Source organism: Symphalangus syndactylus, chromosome X (genome assembly GCF_028878055.3).
Source record: "Symphalangus syndactylus isolate Jambi chromosome X, NHGRI_mSymSyn1-v2.1_pri, whole genome shotgun sequence".
Taxonomy (NCBI): Eukaryota; Metazoa; Chordata; class Mammalia; order Primates; family Hylobatidae; genus Symphalangus; species Symphalangus syndactylus.
Window position 1 is genome coordinate 17,157,404 of NC_072447.2, and position 18,544 is coordinate 17,175,947.

At 40.6% G+C, this 18,544-nt stretch overlaps 1 protein-coding gene across 1 annotated transcript in view; it reads left to right on the forward strand.

Annotated features, from left to right (window-relative positions):
* Window positions 1-18,544, forward strand: part of ARSF (arylsulfatase F) — a 41,179-nt gene that overhangs the window by 10,705 nt on the left and 11,930 nt on the right. Inside the window, exons 5-7 of the mRNA XM_055268148.2 lie at window positions 2,964-3,086; window positions 5,705-6,128; window positions 11,315-11,451. Of these exons, the coding sequence (XP_055124123.1) occupies window positions 2,964-3,086; window positions 5,705-6,128; window positions 11,315-11,451 (684 nt within the window). The remainder of the gene's footprint in view (window positions 1-2,963; window positions 3,087-5,704; window positions 6,129-11,314; window positions 11,452-18,544) is intronic.

The following is an 18,544-nucleotide window of genomic DNA, read 5'->3' on the forward strand; positions in this document are numbered from 1 at the left end:
TCTGCTTCCTGGGTTCAAGTGATTCTCCTGCCTCAGCCTCCTGGGTAGCTGGGATTACAGGCACGTGCCACCAGGCCTGTCTAATTTTTGTATTTTTAGTAGAGACGGAGTTTCACCATGTTGGCCAGGCTGGTCTCGAACTCCTGACCTTAGGTGATCCACCCACCTCGGCCTCCCAGAGTGCTGGGATTACAGGTGAGTCACCGCACCCGGCCATATATCAATTTTAGATAAAACAAAAATGAAATGAGAAGAAGGAAATTATCCTAAGCTCTAGTTGTCATGTTCTCATTACTTTTCAATTTATTACTATTATTTTGAGACAAGGTCTTGCTCTGTTGCCCAGGATGGAGTGCAGTGGTATGATCACAGCTCACTGCAACCTCAACCTTCCAGGCTCAGGTGATCCTCCCACCTCAGCTTCCTAAGTAACTGGAACCACAAGTGTGCACCACTATGCCTGGCTAATTTTTTAATTACTTAGGGTCTTGCTGTGTTCCCCAGGCTGGTCTCGAACTCCTGAACTCAAGCCATCCTCCCTCTTTGGCCTCCAAAGGTGCTGGGATTATAGGCATGAGCAACTGCACCCAACGTGGTGACTTTTTGTTTGTTTGGTTTTTTGCTTTTGAGATAGGGTCTCCCTTTGTTGCCCAGGCTGAAGTGCAGTGTCACAATCTCAGCTCATCGCAGCCTCAAACTCCAGGGCTCAAGCGATTCTCCCTCCTCAGCCTCCTGAGTAGCTGGGATTACAGGCACCTGCCAGCATGCCCAGCTAGTTTTTGTGTTTTTGGTAGAGATGGGGCTCACCGTGTTAACCAGGCTGCTCTCCAACTCCTGAGCTCAAGTCATCGGCCCACCTCGGCCTCCCAAAGTGCTGGGATTTTAGGCATGAGCCACTGTGCCTGGCCAAAATTAGCTATTTTTAAATGTGCAATGTAGCTCTTTCCCAATATTGTACAACCATCACCTCTATCGAATTCCAGGACATTTCCATCACCCACAAAGGAGATCTTGTCCCCATGAAGCAATGACTCCCCATTCCCCCTTCTCCCAGCTCCTGGTCACCAAGAATCCACTTTCTGTCTCTACGAACATGTCTGTCCTGGACATTTCACATAAAAGGAATCATACAGTATGTGACAGTCTGTGACTGGCTTCTGTCACCAAGCAAAATGGTTTATGGTAGCCTGGGTCAGAGCTTCATTTATTTTTATGTTGAATACTATTCCCTCGCATGGATTCACTACAGTTTCTCCATCCATTCATCAATTGATGGACAGTCAAGATGTTTCTACTGTTTAGTGATTGTGAGGAATACAACTATGAACATACATGTACAAGTTTTTCTTTGAATACCATTTTTTAATCCTTTTGGGTTCCTCAGGAACCTCAATTCTTTTGACATTCCCCAGGAGTGAAATTGTTGAGTTGCATGGTTCTATTTTTTTTTTTTTTTGAGATGGAGTTTCACTTTTGTTGCCCAGGCTGGAGTGCAATGGCGCAATCTCGGCTCACTGCAACCTCTGCCCCTGGGTTCAAGTGATTCTCCTGCCTCAGCCTCCTGAGTAGCTGGGATTACAGGCATGCACCACCACGTCCAGCTAATTTTGTATTTTTAGTAGAGACAGGGTTTCCCCATATTGGTCAGGCTGGTCTCGAACTCCTGACTTCAGGTAATCCCCCTGCCTTGGCCTCCCAAAGTACTGGGATTACAGGTGTGAGTCACCACATCCAGTCATATGGTTCTATTTTTAAAGGTGAGGGAAGTGGGCTGGGGACACAGTGGCTCACACCTGTAATCCCAGCACTTTGGGAAGCTGAGGAGGGCAGATCAGTTGAGGTCAGGAATTCAAGAACAGCCTGGCCAACATGGTGAAACCCCATCTCTACTAAAAATACAAAATTAGCTGGGCATGGTGGTACATACCTGTAATCGCAGCTACTTGGGAGGCTGAGACAGGAGAATTGCTTGAACCCAGGAGGCAGAGGTTGCAGTGAGCTGAGATCACACCACTGTACTCTAGCCTGGGCAGCAGAGTGAGACTTCATGTCAACAACAGCAACAAAAAAAAAAAAAAAAAAAAAAAAAGAGAGAGAGAGAAAAAGAAAAAAAAAAGCTGAGGGAAGTGGTCTTCGCTTGTAGGTACAGATGCTGCACTTTAATGCCAAATTATGTGGATTCCAGATAGTGGTTCTTGGAGGCAGAATAAAATCACACTTATCAACCTTACTGCCAGTCCGCTGACACTGATTTTGGACGAGAAGAAAGAAAAGGTCTTTTTTGGCTGAGTGCAGTGGCTCATGCCTGTAATCCCAGCACTTTGGGAGGCCAAGGCGGGGCAGATCATGAGGTCCAGAGATGCAGACCATCCTGGCCAACATGATGAAACTCCGTCTGTACTAAAAATACAAAAATTAGCTGGGTGTGGTGGCATGCACCCGTAGTCCCAGCTACTTTGGAGGCTGAGGCAGGAGAATCACTTCAACCTGGGAGGCGGAGGTTGCAGTGAGCTGAGATGGCACCACTGCACTCCAGCCTGGTGACAAAGCGAGACTTCATCTGAAAAAAAAAAAAAAAAAAAAAAAAAAGATCTTTTCTTAGTCTGTTTGGGCTGCTATAACAAAAATACCATAGACTGGGAGGCTTATCAACAGCAGACATTTATTGCTCACAGTTCTGGAGGCTGGAAGTCCAAGATCAAGGCATGGTAGATTCAGTGTCTGCTTCCTGGTTCATAGACGGCACCCTCTTGCTGTGTCCTCACATGGTGGAAGGGGTGAGGGAGCTCTCTGGGGTCCCTTTTGTAAGGGCACTGATTCCATTCTTGAGGCTCCACCCTCCTGACCTCATCCCCTCCTATTACCTTGCAGATGAGGATTTCAATGTGCAAATGTTGGAGTGACAAAAATATTCCCTCCGTAGCAACACCTACTCATTGTACTTTTTTCCACACTACTTCTAGGTATGGTTTCTAGTGGTAATGAACGTGTTATCAGAAATCTTGCAGTCCCCGCAGGCCTCCCTCTTAATGAGACAACATTTGCAGCCTTGCTAAAGAAGCAAGGATACAGCACGGGGCTTATAGGTAAGACACAAGAGTTGGTGTTAGTCATTAATCATAAGGTAATCATGTCCTTTGTTCTACCCATAACTTATGACTTTCTTGGAAACACTGTATTTTACAATGTCTTATGTAAAGGTGCAGTGGCCCATGCCTACAATCCCAGCACTTTGGGATGCCAAGGTGGGAGGATCGCTGGAAGCCAGGAGTTTCAGACCAGCCTGGGCAACATAGAAAGACCCCGTCTCTAAAAATATAAAATTAGCTGGGCATTGTGGCATGTGCCTATGGTCTCAGCTACTCCAGAGGCTGAGGTGGAAGGATTACTTGTGCCAGGAGTTCTTTTTTCTATTATTATTTTTAAGACAGAGTCTCACTGTGTCGCCCAGGCTGGAGCACAGTGGCACAATCTCGGCTCACTGCAACCTCCATCTCCTGGGTTCAAGGGATTCTCATGCCTCAGCCTCCTGAGTAGCTGGGACTATAGGCACGTGCCACCACGACCAGCTAATTTTTGTATTTTTAGTAGAGATGGGGTTTCATCATGTTGGCCAGGCTGGTCTTGAACTCCTGGCCTCCAGTGATCTGCCTGCCTTGGCCTCCCAAAGTGCTGGGATTATGGGTGTGAGCCGCCACACCCAGTCTGATTCTTCACACAGCTCAGTGATAGGAGATGTTTTAAAATGAATATATTACAACAACATAAATTTTTTCTGGCTCTGCCTGCCCGCATAGTCTCTCACCGTGTATCCTGTCACCTGCCTCTTTATTTCACTAAAACTGGACCACACAGATTTTCTTCTCACTGCCAAGGATGATAGAAGTCCTCAGCCACCCAGTAGTTGGAACTCCAACTACTATTCCTGTTTGGGAAGCCTGGGTTTCAGCTGGTGTGAGAATAACATGCTATTTTAAATCCCTTCAATTTTTGTAATACATCTGCTGTTGATAAGAGAAGGCAACCTCCATGGGGTTGCAGGACAGGAAGCCTAAGCCAGTAGCACTGCCTCTCCTCTACCTACCCCTGCAGGCACTCAGAGGTTGATGGAAGCATAGGCATTCTTGATGGGGCCCTCACCACGTACAGGAAGCTGTTAATATTCCTAGTAGATACACATTACCGCAGCCTCTGGGGGTTTGCTGATCATCCACATGCTAGCAGGACTCACAGGCACCCTTTGGTGATCATTCAAGGTGTGGTACGTTTTACTGAATAAGTCCCTTACTTCGATCAGTTTTAATGAGAGCCCCTAGGATTTGCAGCCAGCCAGCTATTCATCCATCCACGCTGGTCCATCCTCCATGATTTATCTATAGCTATCATCAGTCATCTCTTTCTCTTTCTCCATCCATCCATCAACCCATATATCTCTATGCATCTATCCATCTATCTACCTGTCTCTCTATCTACCTGTTTGTCTATTGATCGATCCATCATCTATCATTTATCTATCATCTATGAATCTATCTGCCCATCATCTATTTATCATCTATAATCTATTCATCCACTCATTCATCTATCGTGTATCTATCTGTCCATCTATCATCTATATCTATTTATCTAGCCATTCATTCATCTATCTATTTAGACATCATCTATTCACCCATCCACCCATATATCTCTATCCCTGTCTATTTATCTATCTATCTACTCACCCATCTATCCTTTCATCCACCTATACATACAAATATGCTCCATCTGTCCTCCATCATTTATTTGTATGCGTCATTTATTACATCTATCTCTCTATTGATATATATATACACATATGTATACATAGATGTATACACCATAATTTATTTTTATCCATCATATCCCATCTGTCTATTCATCCACCCACAACACAGATCTATTTGTGCATCTATCTAATTAGCCAGTCATCTATCGATCCATCCATCCACCTACACACACATCTATACATGCTCCATCTATCCTTCGTCATTTATTTGAATCTGTCCTATCCTCTCCTCTCCTCTATCCTATCTGTCTATCTATCTATCTATCTATCTATCTATCTATCTATCTATCTATCCATCCAACCACTCACTCTATCTCTATCATCTATCTGCCTATCTTTCTGTCTACATATTATCTATCATCTATCTTTCTATCATCTCTACTTATCTAGCTAGCTATATCTACATATGCATCCATTCATCTATCTACCTATCTTTCCGTCTACATATTATCTATCTATATGTCTACCTACTGATCTACCATCTCTAGCTAGCTAGCTCGCTCTATCTATGTATACATCTATTCTTCCATCATCTGTAACCTGCCTTGTCTCTGTGATGTCTCTATCTTTGTGGCTATGACTTTGTCTTCTCAGTGAATGAGAAAATTTCTAGTTCACATCATTGACAGAAACTCACAATTCTATTTTTCTCCCTTATTGTTTATCCTATCCTGTTACTCACAACCGGATCTGAATACAAACTTCCTCTGTAAACTAAAGAAGAACAAAAAAAAATGTGGCTAAGTGGCACTCGGATTTTTTACAGGAAGGAGAATATCTCTGCTACTTTATTTTTGTGCATTAGCTGATTGTTTCACGTGAAGAACGCTCACATGGTCTTTGCGATGTGCTGGCATATGTTGACATATTGATGCGTAGATGTGTTTGTGTGTTTGGTTTTAGGCAAATGGCACCAAGGCTTGAACTGCGACTCCCGAAGTGACCACTGCCACCATCCATATAATTATGGGTTTGACTACTACTATGGCATGCCGTTCACTCTCGTTAACAGCTGCTGGCCGGACCCCTCTCGTAACACGGAGTTAGCCTTTGAGAGTCAGCTCTGGCTCTGTGTGCAGCTAGTTGCCATTGCCGTCCTCACCTTAACCTTTGGGAAGCTGAGCGGCTGGGTCTCCGTTCCCTGGCTCCTGATCTTCTCCATGATTCTGTTTATTTTCCTCTTGGGCTATGCTTGGTTCTCCAGCTACACGTCTCCTTTATACTGGGACTGCCTCCTCATGCGGGGGCACGAGATCACGGAGCAGCCCATGAAGGCTGAACGAGCTGGATCCATTATGGTGAAGGAGGCGATTTCCTTTTTAGAGAGGTAAGCGGAATAATTAAAAATTCATGTAATAAATGATAATGATCTCTTTTTTAGATCTGTGGGGTGATTGTAGTTTATAATAATCTATTGTACACTTCTAAATAGCCAAAAGAGAATAAGTCAAATGGCTTTAGAATAAAGAAAAGACAAATATTTAAGGTGATGGACACCCCAATTACACTGATTTGGAAAAATAAATCATTTGTAATAATTCCCTACAAATTATACGAATGTATTAAATTGTAACGTGTACTCTTAAACTATGCACATCTATAATGCATTAATAAAAATAATAGGGGATGATGGTATTAAAAAGATTGAGTTAGGAAATGGAATATTGCTAAATGGTGTAATAGGGTTAGATAAAAATATGAAGTGTATTGAAGACCAGCTGGACTCTTCAATTGGTACCTAAAGAGGTGGTACCTTGTTTGGACTCCTGTTATTAAAATCATGGTCTCTCTATTGGCTCTGAAATTTATATGTGGTCAGACCATGGAGGCAGACCCTGGTAACTCAAACTCACAAATTGTTTACGTTAATTTACAATGCATCTTGTCATCATGTTAACTTACAACAGGAAATATATACATATACAACATATAGGTATATATATACATACAATATATATGTATATATACATATACCTATACTATATATGTATATATACATATACCTATACTATATATATACATATACTATATAGTATATATACATATAAATATACTACATATGTATATATACGTATAAATATACTACATAGGTATATATACGTATAAATATACTACATAGGTATATATACGTATAAATATACTACATAGGTATATGTACGTATAAATATACTACATAGGTATATGTACGTATAAATATACTACATAGGTATATGTACGTATAAATATACTACATAGGTATATGTACGTATAAATATACTACATATGTATATGTACGTATAAATATACTATATATGTATATATACAATATATTTTATAATATTTTTTGTCTGGTTCCCTGATACATATAGATAAATATATATATATCAGGAAATCAGATGAAAAAAGTAAGTTTTCCATTGCATTTTGCCCCTGTTGTTAAAAAACAAAAAAAAGCTACTTGGGGAAATTAAAATCGGAAGGCTTCTCTTCGAGCATGTGATACGTAAGGGCTATTTCATGAATTGGATGAGGTAAATGGTCAAAGGCGATTGTTATAAAAACTTTATGCATCCAGAACACAATGACTGGAAGTTTTCACGGGTATCTATCCTCTTGTTGTTGGACCTTCTTTCTTTAAAAAAAGTCTGTGAACACATTTTTCATTTGCTTTTTCCATATTGATTGAGGCTTAATCTTTACCAATAGCCATTCTAGGATCTGGATTTTCAGGATGTAAGGTGTCTTGTGTACTCTGGTACATAGCTTTGTCATTACTCTGTAGCCCAAGTGAAGGTGATAAATATGTAGTCTGGGGCTGGGCAAGGTGGATTATGCCTGTAATCCCAGCACTCTGGGAGGCCGAGGTGGGTGCATCATCTGAGACCAGCCTGACCAACATGGTGAAACGCCATCTCTACTAAAAATACACATATTAGCTGGGAGGCTGAGGCAGGAGAATCGCTTGAATCCGGGAGGCGGAGGTTGCAGTGAGCTGAGATCACGCCATTGCACTCCAGCCTGAGCAACAGAGGGAGACTCTGTCTTAAAAAAAAAAAATGTTGTCTGGGAGTAATACAGCCATATTTGCTCTGTAGATGCAACTGAATGCTTGATGTCACTTAGAGCAAATCATTCTGTTCCCTGGTACCTTTCCAAATGTGCAGAGTTCTATGAATTTTTACAGAAAGAGCATCAATATGTGCAAATTAGCACCAACCACTCTGAAAGTATATGATAAGCAATCCTATTCTCTTCTGTCTGCCAGTTCATCTTCAAACATTCCCACACAGTTCTCCTTAGGAATTTACATTAGTACTTGAAGAACAGATCCTATTGTTGAGATGTACATTGTTCACCGAAACCTCTGTCGAGTTTCAAAAGTTCCATATGATCCACAATAACACAATATTGAATGGAAAAAACGATGGTGAAGAGGAAATGTAAAGACTTGGACGTTGTGACAATAAGCTCATGGCTTAGGTTCATGAATGCTCAAAATTATTTTTATCTGGATTCTCAGTGTATGACTCTCCTACAGTTGCTATAACAAATCACTATAGGGCTGAGACCAATGGCTCATGCCTGTAATTCCAGCACTTTGGGAGGCTGAGGTAAGCGATCACTTAAGTTCTGGAGATTGAGACCAGCCAAGGCATCAGGTGGAGGCCATATTTTTACAAAAAAATACAAAAAAATTAGCTGGATTTGATGGCATGCATCTGTGGTCACAGCTACTCAAGAGGCTGAGGTGGGAGGATAGTTGAGCCTGGGAGGTTGAGGCTGCAGTGAGCCGTGATTGCACCACTGCACTCCAGTCTGGGCAACAGAGTGAGGCCCTGTTTCAAAAAATAAAAAAAATTACCACAAATGTAGTGGCCTAATGCAACACAAAGTTATTATTCCGCTGTTCTTGAGGTCAGAAATCCAAAATTAAACTTGTGGGCTAAAATCAAGATGCTGGCGGGGTTAGTTACTTCTAGGGGTTCTAGGGGAGAAGCTGTTTTCTCTTTCTTCTAGTTTCTTGAAACTGCCTGCATTCTTTAGCTTGTAGGGTTTTGTTTTCTGACTCAGACCCTTCTGCATCTCTCTTATAAACGGACATTTCTGATTCCACTGGACCTACCCAGATAACCCAGGATAATCACTTCCTCTCACGATCCTTAATTCATTCCCATCTGCAAAAACCTTTTACCATGTAATATCACATGTTCACAGGTTTTGAGAATTAGGATGTGGATATCTTTGGAATGGGGCATTATTCAGCTGATCACTTTGACCATGACTCTTTATTTTGGCAGCTGAGTTTGGGATGCACACTATTTAATTTTAAATATTTAATGTTCACAGCTGTGCTTCCTCTGGAGGCTCTAGGGGAGGATTCTTCCTGCCCTTCCCCACTCCTGGTGGCTTCAGGCATCCCTGGGCTTGTGGCCGCATCACTCCAGTCTCTGCTTCATCTGCATATGGCCTTCCCCTCTGTATTTGTGTCTCATCTTCTGTCTCTTATAACAACAATAGTCATTGGATTTAGTGCCCATCCTAATTCCAGGATGAGCTCATCTTCAGATCCTTAACTAATTACCTCTGCAAAGGTCTTGATATCCAAATAAGGTCTCATTCCAGGTTCTGGGCTTTAAAATGTGTGGACGTATATTTCTGGGGGCTACTATTCAATCTACTACAATTGTATCCAGTTTCTTCCGGAGGCTCTAGGGGAGGATCCCTTCTGCCTCCTCTAGCTCCCAGTGGCTCCAGATGCCCCTTGGCTGGTGGTTGCATTACTCCATTTCCACATGGCCTCTTCTTCTGTGCTTGTGTCTCCTCTTCTCCTATAGGGACAACATTATTGGATTTGGGACTCATCCTAATCCAGAATGATCACATCTTAAGTAATTAAATCTCCAGAGGCCCTATTTCCAAATAAGGTCCCATTCTGAGGTTTCAAGTGAACATGAATTTTGAGGGGTCACTGTTCAAGACACGATGACATAAGTCTTGTTTTTAAAATTCATTTATTTTTATTTCTTTATATTTTGATATCTCATCAGAGCAGAAATTTCCCAACGAATGGCATTTGTGCTGTGTGTTTCCCTGGGTAGCTGAGGACTTATCATTCATGCAGATGGATTATCAAAATTAAAAGTGGGTCAGCCTAGTTCCCTGTATCCTCATGTGAGAATCTACAGGGTGCAAATGGCTCGCCAAGGCATTCCTGTTTGTACTGGCTTATGGCTCGTGAGACTCTTGATCTGGCTAAGAAATGACTTCCATACCACTGTCTCTTGATGTGTCTCAGGGTGTGACTCTAGTTTGAGGCTTCATGAGCAGTGAGAACATCCACCAAACAGAGCTCGATTTGACTTTTCACACTCGCATGATATGGGAGGTCCGTGTTGGCTTGCAGTATATTCTACAGCTGTCCTGGCATCTGAGAATCAACGGAACTGTGATGGTGTCACAGGACTACCAGGTTCATATGCCTGCTGCACAGTAACATACCAATACACTGAGGCAGCAGGGTTTATGGCAGAGAAAGGTTTAATAATTGCAGGGCAATTAGTGCGAACATGAGAGGAGACCTCAAATCCATCTTTTTTTTTTTTTTTTTTTTTTTTTTGAGACTGAGTATCACTCTGTTGCCCAGGCTGGAGTGCAGTGGTGCAATCTCAGCTCACGGCAACTTCTGCCTCCTGGGTTCAGCGATTCTCCCACCTCAGCTTCCCCAGTAGCTGGGATTACAGGAGCCCATCATCATGTCTGGCTAATTTTTGTATTTTTGGTAGAGACAGGATTTCACCCTCTTTGGCCAGGCTGGTCTCAAACTCCTAACCTCAGGTGATCCGCCATCTTCAGCCTCCCAAAGTGGTGTGATTATAGGCGTGAGCCACTGTGCCTGTCCTCAAACCCATCCTTCCAAGGAGTTCTGGGCTGGATTTTTTAGGGGAATCATGGAGGGTCTTGGGGTCATTGATAGGTTGGGGTAATAGGGAATGAAATCATTAGAATATGGAAACAGTATGCTTTGGTAAGTCAGCTTCTCATAGGGTCCTTCAGAGAAGTGGACATCAGCAGTTTCCCTGGTATGCACAACCTGAAAGATTATTGCAAATGGAAAACTTAACATTTCATGATGTTATGTTATCATCCTGTAACAGGATCTATGTGATTCTAGGACAAATAGGTACCAAACAAGTAGGAAGACATAGATTAGAGGGCAAGCTGACCTCAGGATCAAAGCTGAGTATGCTGCAAGCTTAGTTCATTTTGTTTCTCCCCCTCCTTTCCTCTCTGATTGATTTTATGAGGTTTGTAGAGATGGTTTCAGTAGCATCACCAAAGGGGTTAGGGAGCAGTTGAGGTGCTGCAGGATCATGGAGTCCATTCTATGCAGGATGGGGCCCTTGGGTGGACCCACTCTATCTTCTGCAGCTTGGAGAAGAAGGAAGCAGATCGTGTCTATGAGAAGCCAAAACAATATTTTTCACATTCACAGATATTGAAAACTCACCAGTAGTTTCATTGATGTCTTCTCAGGCACCGTAAGGAACCTTTCCTTCTCTTTTTCTCCTTTCTTCACGTGCACATACCTCTCCCCACCACGGATGATTTCATTGGCACCAGCAAGCATGGCTTGTATGGGGATAATGTGGAAGAGATGGACTCCATGGTGGGTAAGTAACAGGATCTAAGTGGACAGAAGCTAACGTGTTCTGATAGGACAGGACACCTGAAAACTGCTCTTGGTCAACCTGTAGAGTGAAGAGAATTATGCCTATGGGACAGAGTGGTCTGAGACATAAATGAGGTAATAGTTGCTAGCAATTGAGAAAGTCAGCAAAAAAACTCTATGCATTTCCTCTCCTTTCTTTGCATGCTGTCCACTTATCAACTGGGGACTTTGTCTACTTGACTACATCTCCAGTGCTGGCCAGATAACAAATCAAGTCTTCTTTTCAAAAATTTCAACTCTTGTTTTAGATTCAGGGAGTACATGTGCAGGTTTGTTACCTGGGTGTATTACGTGATGCTGAGGTTTAGGATATGATCAAACCCTTCACCCAGACACTAAGCATGGTACCCAGTAGTTTTCAACCCTTCCCCCACTCCTTCCTTCACCCCTCTAGTAGTCCCCAGTATCTATTGTTCTCATCTGTGTGTCCACGTATACTTGATGTTATGCTCCCACTTATTTTGTTTTGTTTTTAAAAATAAATTTTATTGTGTATGTTTAACATTCACAACGTGATGTTAAAAGATACGTACAGATAGTAAAATGATTACTATAGTGAAGCAAATAGTAATCATTAAGTAACATAATATAGTAATATTAAGTAATAGTAATATAGTAAGCAAATGTATCTATCATCTCACACTGTTACTTTTTTGTGACAAGATCAACTAAAATCTATTTAACAAAAATCCAGCTGAGCACAGTGGCTCCCATCTGTAATCCTGGCACTTTGGGAGGCTGAGGCAGGAGGATCACTTGAGCCTAGGAGTTTGAGACCAGCCTGGACAACATAGTGAGACCCTGTCTCTACAAAAATACAAAAATTAGCTGAGTGTGGTGGCATGCGCCTGTAGTCCCAGCTACTTAGGAGACTGAAGCAGGAGGATTGCTTGAGCCCATAAATTGAGGCCGTAATGAGCCATGATTACACCACCACACTCCATGCACTCCAGTCTGGGTGACAGTAGCTCCCACTTATAAGTGAGAACATGCAGTATTTGGTTTTCTATGTCTGCATTAATTTGCATAGGATAATGTCCACCACCTGCATCTATGTTGCTGCAAAGGACATGATCTTGTTCTTTTTATGGCTGTGTAGTATTCCATGGTGTATATGTACCACATTTTCTTTATCCAAACCACCATTGATGGGTGCCTAGGTTGATTTATGTCTTTGCTTTTGTGAATAGTGCTGTGATGAACATATGAGTGCACATGTCTTTTTTTTTGAGACAAGATCTCACTCTGTCACTCAGGCTGAAGTGCAATGACATGATCTCAGCTCACTGAAATCTCTGCCTCCTGAGGTAATGCGATTCTCCTGCCTCAGCCTCCTGTGTAGCTGGGGCTATAGGCACATGCTACTGCGCCCGGCTAATTTTTGTATTTTTTGTAGAGGCAAGGTTTTTCCACGTTGCCCAGGCTGCTCTTGAACTCCCAAGCTCAGGTAATATGCCTGCCTCGGCCTCTCAAAGTGCTGGGATGACAGGCGTCAGTCACTGCACCCAGCCCACGTATCTTTTTGATAGAAAGAGAAATCATATTTTCAGACTCTTTAGTGACATAGCCAACCTTCATTTCAGGCCCGTTGAGCACCAAGATCTTAGTTGGGGATTGGGAATTAACTGGTAAGTCAGAATCCAGTACCCTCACGAACTCATCCTGTAGAGAGAACAATGTAAATGGGATGTCCTAGGACTTACATGGTAAATATATTGATTAGCAAAATGGCTTCAATTTTCCAACATTAATGAAAGAAAACCATGAGTGAAACTCACATATGTGCAGGACACAAATTTAAAGTATAATATTTTCCAGATACAGATATTGTGAAATATATGTCACTAAATAGAAAGACACTTTGGAAAATTAAGTCTGGAAAAAGCAAAGCCAATTTGCATAGTCTTAAACACATAAAAATATAAAGTATTTAAAAATATAAATAATATTCAAGCCAAATACATACACATGAATAGATGTTTATGTAGGTATGAGTGTGTGTGTCTGTGTCTGTAGTGTGTATGTACATATGTATAGAAACAGATGATTAACAGAGATAGATGATGGATGGATAGATGATAGGTAAATAGATGATAGATGGACAGATAGATGATGGATTGATAGTTGATAGACAGATGATAGGTAGATAGGTGATGGATGGATGATAGATAGATGATAAATAGATGATAGATGATCGATAGATAGATGATTGAGAGATAGATACATAGTTAAACAGATGATAGATGACAGAGAGACAGATGATAGATTGATAGATTATAGATGGATACATGAATAGATAGATGAATAAACAGATATATAGATGATAGATGGATAGATATATAGATAAGTACATGATACATGTGACAGATGATAGATGACAGGTAAGATAGGTGATAGATAAGATAGATAGATGATAGGATAGATTGACAGATACGTAGATGATAGATAGGTAGATAGATAGATGAGAGATAGATAGATACATAGATACATAGATAGATAGATAGCTATGCATACCCCTCTTACTTTCTGCCTCCACCAGCAGTAGTCCTTAACGTTTACATTCTTAATATTGCACTCAATCTCAAAATCGTGGTGATCCTATTTTTGATTTGATCTTTGAAAATCAATGAAATAGGTCATTCAAACTCAGGCTGTGATAACTAAGACATTACTATTTGCTTTAAAAATTTAAATTAACAAAGCTCCTAAAGTATCTAATTTAATAAAACTGATGATGTGTCATAGTGTTCAAACAAGGCACTTTGGGTGTGACTTTAATTTCGATGGGATTTTTCTGGTGACATTTAGATAATATTACACAAATGGATGGGTATGTTGAATCTGGGTGGACAAGCCGTGATATCTGAAAATTATATTTTGAAAAAGTGCAACTGAGATGTACACGATACTGGTGCCCAGAGTTTTTGAATGTTTTGTCCACACAGCCAGAATCAAGCCTTTAGGAAGAATAAATATTTGCTTTAATATATAATTTTAGCAATTCTCAAACATATATTTACCCTGAAATTATTTATCCCAGAAGCTGTAACAATACCCCAAGTCCTAAGAATTGTTGCTTTTCTTATTAGAAAAGTTTATTTGTGGCCATTCCTGGTAGAGATATCACCTTCCTGCCTTTTATAATTATCATAGGTGGCCGGGCGCGATGGCTCACGCCTGTAATCCCAGCACTTTGGGAAGCCAAGGCGGGCGGATCACGAGTTCAGGCAATCAAAACCATCCTGGTTAACACTGGGAAACCCCGTCTCTGCTAAAAATACAAACATGTCCGTGGTGGCGGGCGCCTGTAGTCCCAGCTACTCTGGAGGCTGAGGCAGGAGAATGGTGTGAACCTGGGAGGCAGAGCTTGAAGTGGCCGAGATCACGCCACTGCACTCCAGCCTGGGCGACAGAGTGAGACTCCATCTCAAAAAAAAAAAAAAAAAAAAAAAAATTATCATGGATTTCCCACAGCAGTGCCCTGGAATAATGGAGTCTACGATAGAATAAACACTTATTTTCATTTTTTAATAATTTCCACCTTTTATTTTAGATACAGGGAATACACGTGCAGGTTTGTTACCTGGGTATATTGCATAATGCCAAGGTTTGAAGTACAATAGCTTCTGTCACCCAGGGAGTGAGCATGGCATCCAATAGATAGATTTTCAGCCCTTGTCCCCCACCTTCCTTCTCCCCTTTTGGAGTCCCCAGTGTCTATTATTCCCATCTTTATGTCCATGAGTACCCAATGTTTAACTCCCACGTATAAGTGAGAATATGTGGTAGTTGGTTTTCTTTTTCTGTGTTAATTTTCTTAGGACAATAGCCTCCAGCTGTATCCATGTTGCTGCAAAGGATGTGATTTTGTTCTTTTTTATGGCTGCATAGTATTCCATGCTGCATCTGTACCACATTTTCTTTATCCATGTAGATTGGTTCCATGTCTTTGCTATTGTGAATAGTGCAATAATCATGCAAGTGCCTGTGTCTATTTGGTAGAATAATTTATTTTCCTTTGGGTAGATACCCAGTAATGGGATTGCTGGGTCAGAGGGTAGTTCTGTTTTAAGTTATTTGATTAATCTCCAAACTGCTTTCCACAGTGGCTCAGCCAATTTATATTCCCAACAATAGTATATAAGTGTTGCATCTTCTCTGCAGCCTCACCAGCATCTGTTCCTCTTTTATTTTTTCGACTTATTAGGTTCGTGCAAAAGTAACTGAGGTCTTTGTCATTGAAAGTAATGATAGATTGATAGATTGTAGATGGATACATTGAAAGTAATGACAAAGACCTCAATTACTTTTGCACCAACCTAATAGTAGCCTTTCCAGCTGGTATAATAAACACTTTTAAAAGTGATACTTCCTATGGGCCATGCACTGTTACCAGTGTATTCTGGATGAATCCCCACAACATCCCCGGAGACGAGTTATCATCTTCATCATCATGTTTATCCCCACACAGAGAAGGAGGCCCTTCAGTATGTGGCCTTTGGAGGCCACATACTGAAGGGTCAGTGAGACAGGGTCTTACTGTGTTGACAAGGGTGGTCTCGAATACCTGAGTTCAAGGGATCCTCCTTCCTTACCCTCCCAGATTGCTGGGATTACAGGTGTGAGCCATGATGCCCAGCCTTGAATAATTTTTTAACACGAAGATTTTCCAAGAAATAATATTGGAAAAAAAGCAAGTTGAAAACTGTGCATACAATATCAACCCAAATAGAGAGAGAGAGATGCATCTACAAGAGTATGTGATATGGTTTGGCTGTGTCCCCACCCAAATCTCATCTTGAATTGTAGCTCCCATAATTCCCACATGTTGTGGGGGGGACCTGGTGGGAGATAATTGAATCATGGGGGCAGTTTCCCCCATATTGTTATCATGGTAGTGAATAAGTCTCATGAGATCTGATGCTTGGCTCTCATTCTCTCTTGTCTGCCACCATGTAAGATGTGCCTTTCACCTTCCATCATGATTGTGTGTCCTCCCCAGCCATGTAGAACTGTGATTCCATTAAACCTCTTTTTCTTTATAAGTTGCCCAGTCTCAGGTATGTCTTTATTAGCATCGTGAAAACAGACTAATACAGTATGTAACAATTTTTTTTAAATAGTCAAATGGCAATGGGGCAGGAAATTAGTGATCTTTATTTTCCTCCTTATAATTTTCTTTATTTTTTTGTATTTCCCAAGCTATTTTGTATTTTTATAATCAGAAAAATATTAGCCTTGTTGTTTTTTCTTGCTACTTTTCACTATTTACTGAAAAGTAGCAAGAAGAGTAAAAACAACTCCCATGTCTCCTTCACCCATCTTTCCCAATTGTTAGCAATTTATCAAATATATCTTCTCTCTCCCTCTTCCTTTCTCCTGATCATCCTCTTTCTTCCTCTGTCTCTCTTTCTCTCTTCCACCTCCACATGTTTCTTATGCTTCTGAATATTTGGGAATAAGATGCAGATATGATGTTCATTAAATTTAGAAACTGTAGTGTGTATTTTCTAAAACAAAGACATTCTCTTACATCATCACTGCGAATCATCAAAATCAGGAAATTAACATGGGTGGATTCTTAGGATTTAATTCACAAATCCCAGCCAAACTTCTCCAGCTGTCCTCATAAGAAAATTTATACACAGCAAGCAAAACCAATGGACAAACAAAAACCAACCAACAAAACCCCTGCTTCCTCTACCCTCTTTCTGTTCTGGTCCATGGATTTTCTTGTTGTATCTGTTTAAACTCCTCTGATCTGGACAAAGACTGAGCAATCTCTATTCTTTCTTGAATTCAAAGACCTTGACATTTTTTGAGAATAAAGACCAGGTATCATCTAGAATGTCCCTTGAATTGGGTTGGTTTGACATTTCCTTCAATAGAATTGGAAGTGATGGTGTGTTCTCAATCCAGTAGACAAGGAAGTCAATTAGCCCCAACAATGGTTATAAAATTCTTCATCACTTGATTAAATGGTGTCTTCCAGTTTTCTCCACTGTAAAGTTACTTATTTTGTCATTACTTAATAATTTGAAATTATTAACTATTTTATGGGAGATACTTTGAGATGAAGGCAATATTTTGGTTCTTATCAAACATTCAATGCCAGGTTTAGCATCCATTGATCATTTTCTCTTGGATCAATTTTCAGTGCGATTTTTGCTAAAAGTATTGTGGTAAATGTTTTAAAGTATTTTAAAATATAAATTCTTTCTTAACTTGCCCTTACTTGTGTGCCTTGGCTCTAGAAGAAAATTTCTAAGTTATAGTACTTTAGGAATGTTAATGTAATATTATCTGAGATAACCAACAGTAGAACACACAGAATTAGACACATTTGAGACTAATAAGTTTTTTCATAATTATGTGTAATACAGACTGGGTTTGGGAACTCTAGGAATTTAGCTATTTTCCTATAAAAATGATTGGAAATGTGGTTTATTTTGAATACATTCTTCCTCTTTTAACTTGCCCATTGAGTCTAATTCTCCCCGCCTAGTCATCCTATTCTCTATTTAAAATATCAAATAAGAAGAGAAGGCCAAATCGTTAAAGAATTACTTATCTAAATCATCTGCAAGAATATATCAAATACATTATGCGAACCCAACAGTGGGAGTGTCTTATTCTTGCCTCTGTCTCCTCAAATTCTGTAACGATATCTGCCTTCCGTGAGCAGAGAGGTTGCATAAACCGTGACTGCCGTTCTGTGCAACATCAGTCAGAATACCACCACAGTCCTTCTTTTCATATCCAATGGGAAAAACTGTATTTCTCTGTTTAATGTTTTCATTCTGCATGAAGGAAATTATCAAGGAGAACTTGCCCTTTTAAATGATATCAGCAGCAACTGATGTTCATATGTATTGCCGTAATATTTTTTTCTTAAAGCAGGTCATCTTTTATTTCTTAAAAATTTTGGACTCTCAGTTTTTTTGTTTTTTTGTTTTTTGTTTTTTTGAGATGAGTCTCACTCTGTCGCCCAGGCTGGAGTGCAGTGGCACGATCTGAGCTCTCTGCAACCTCTG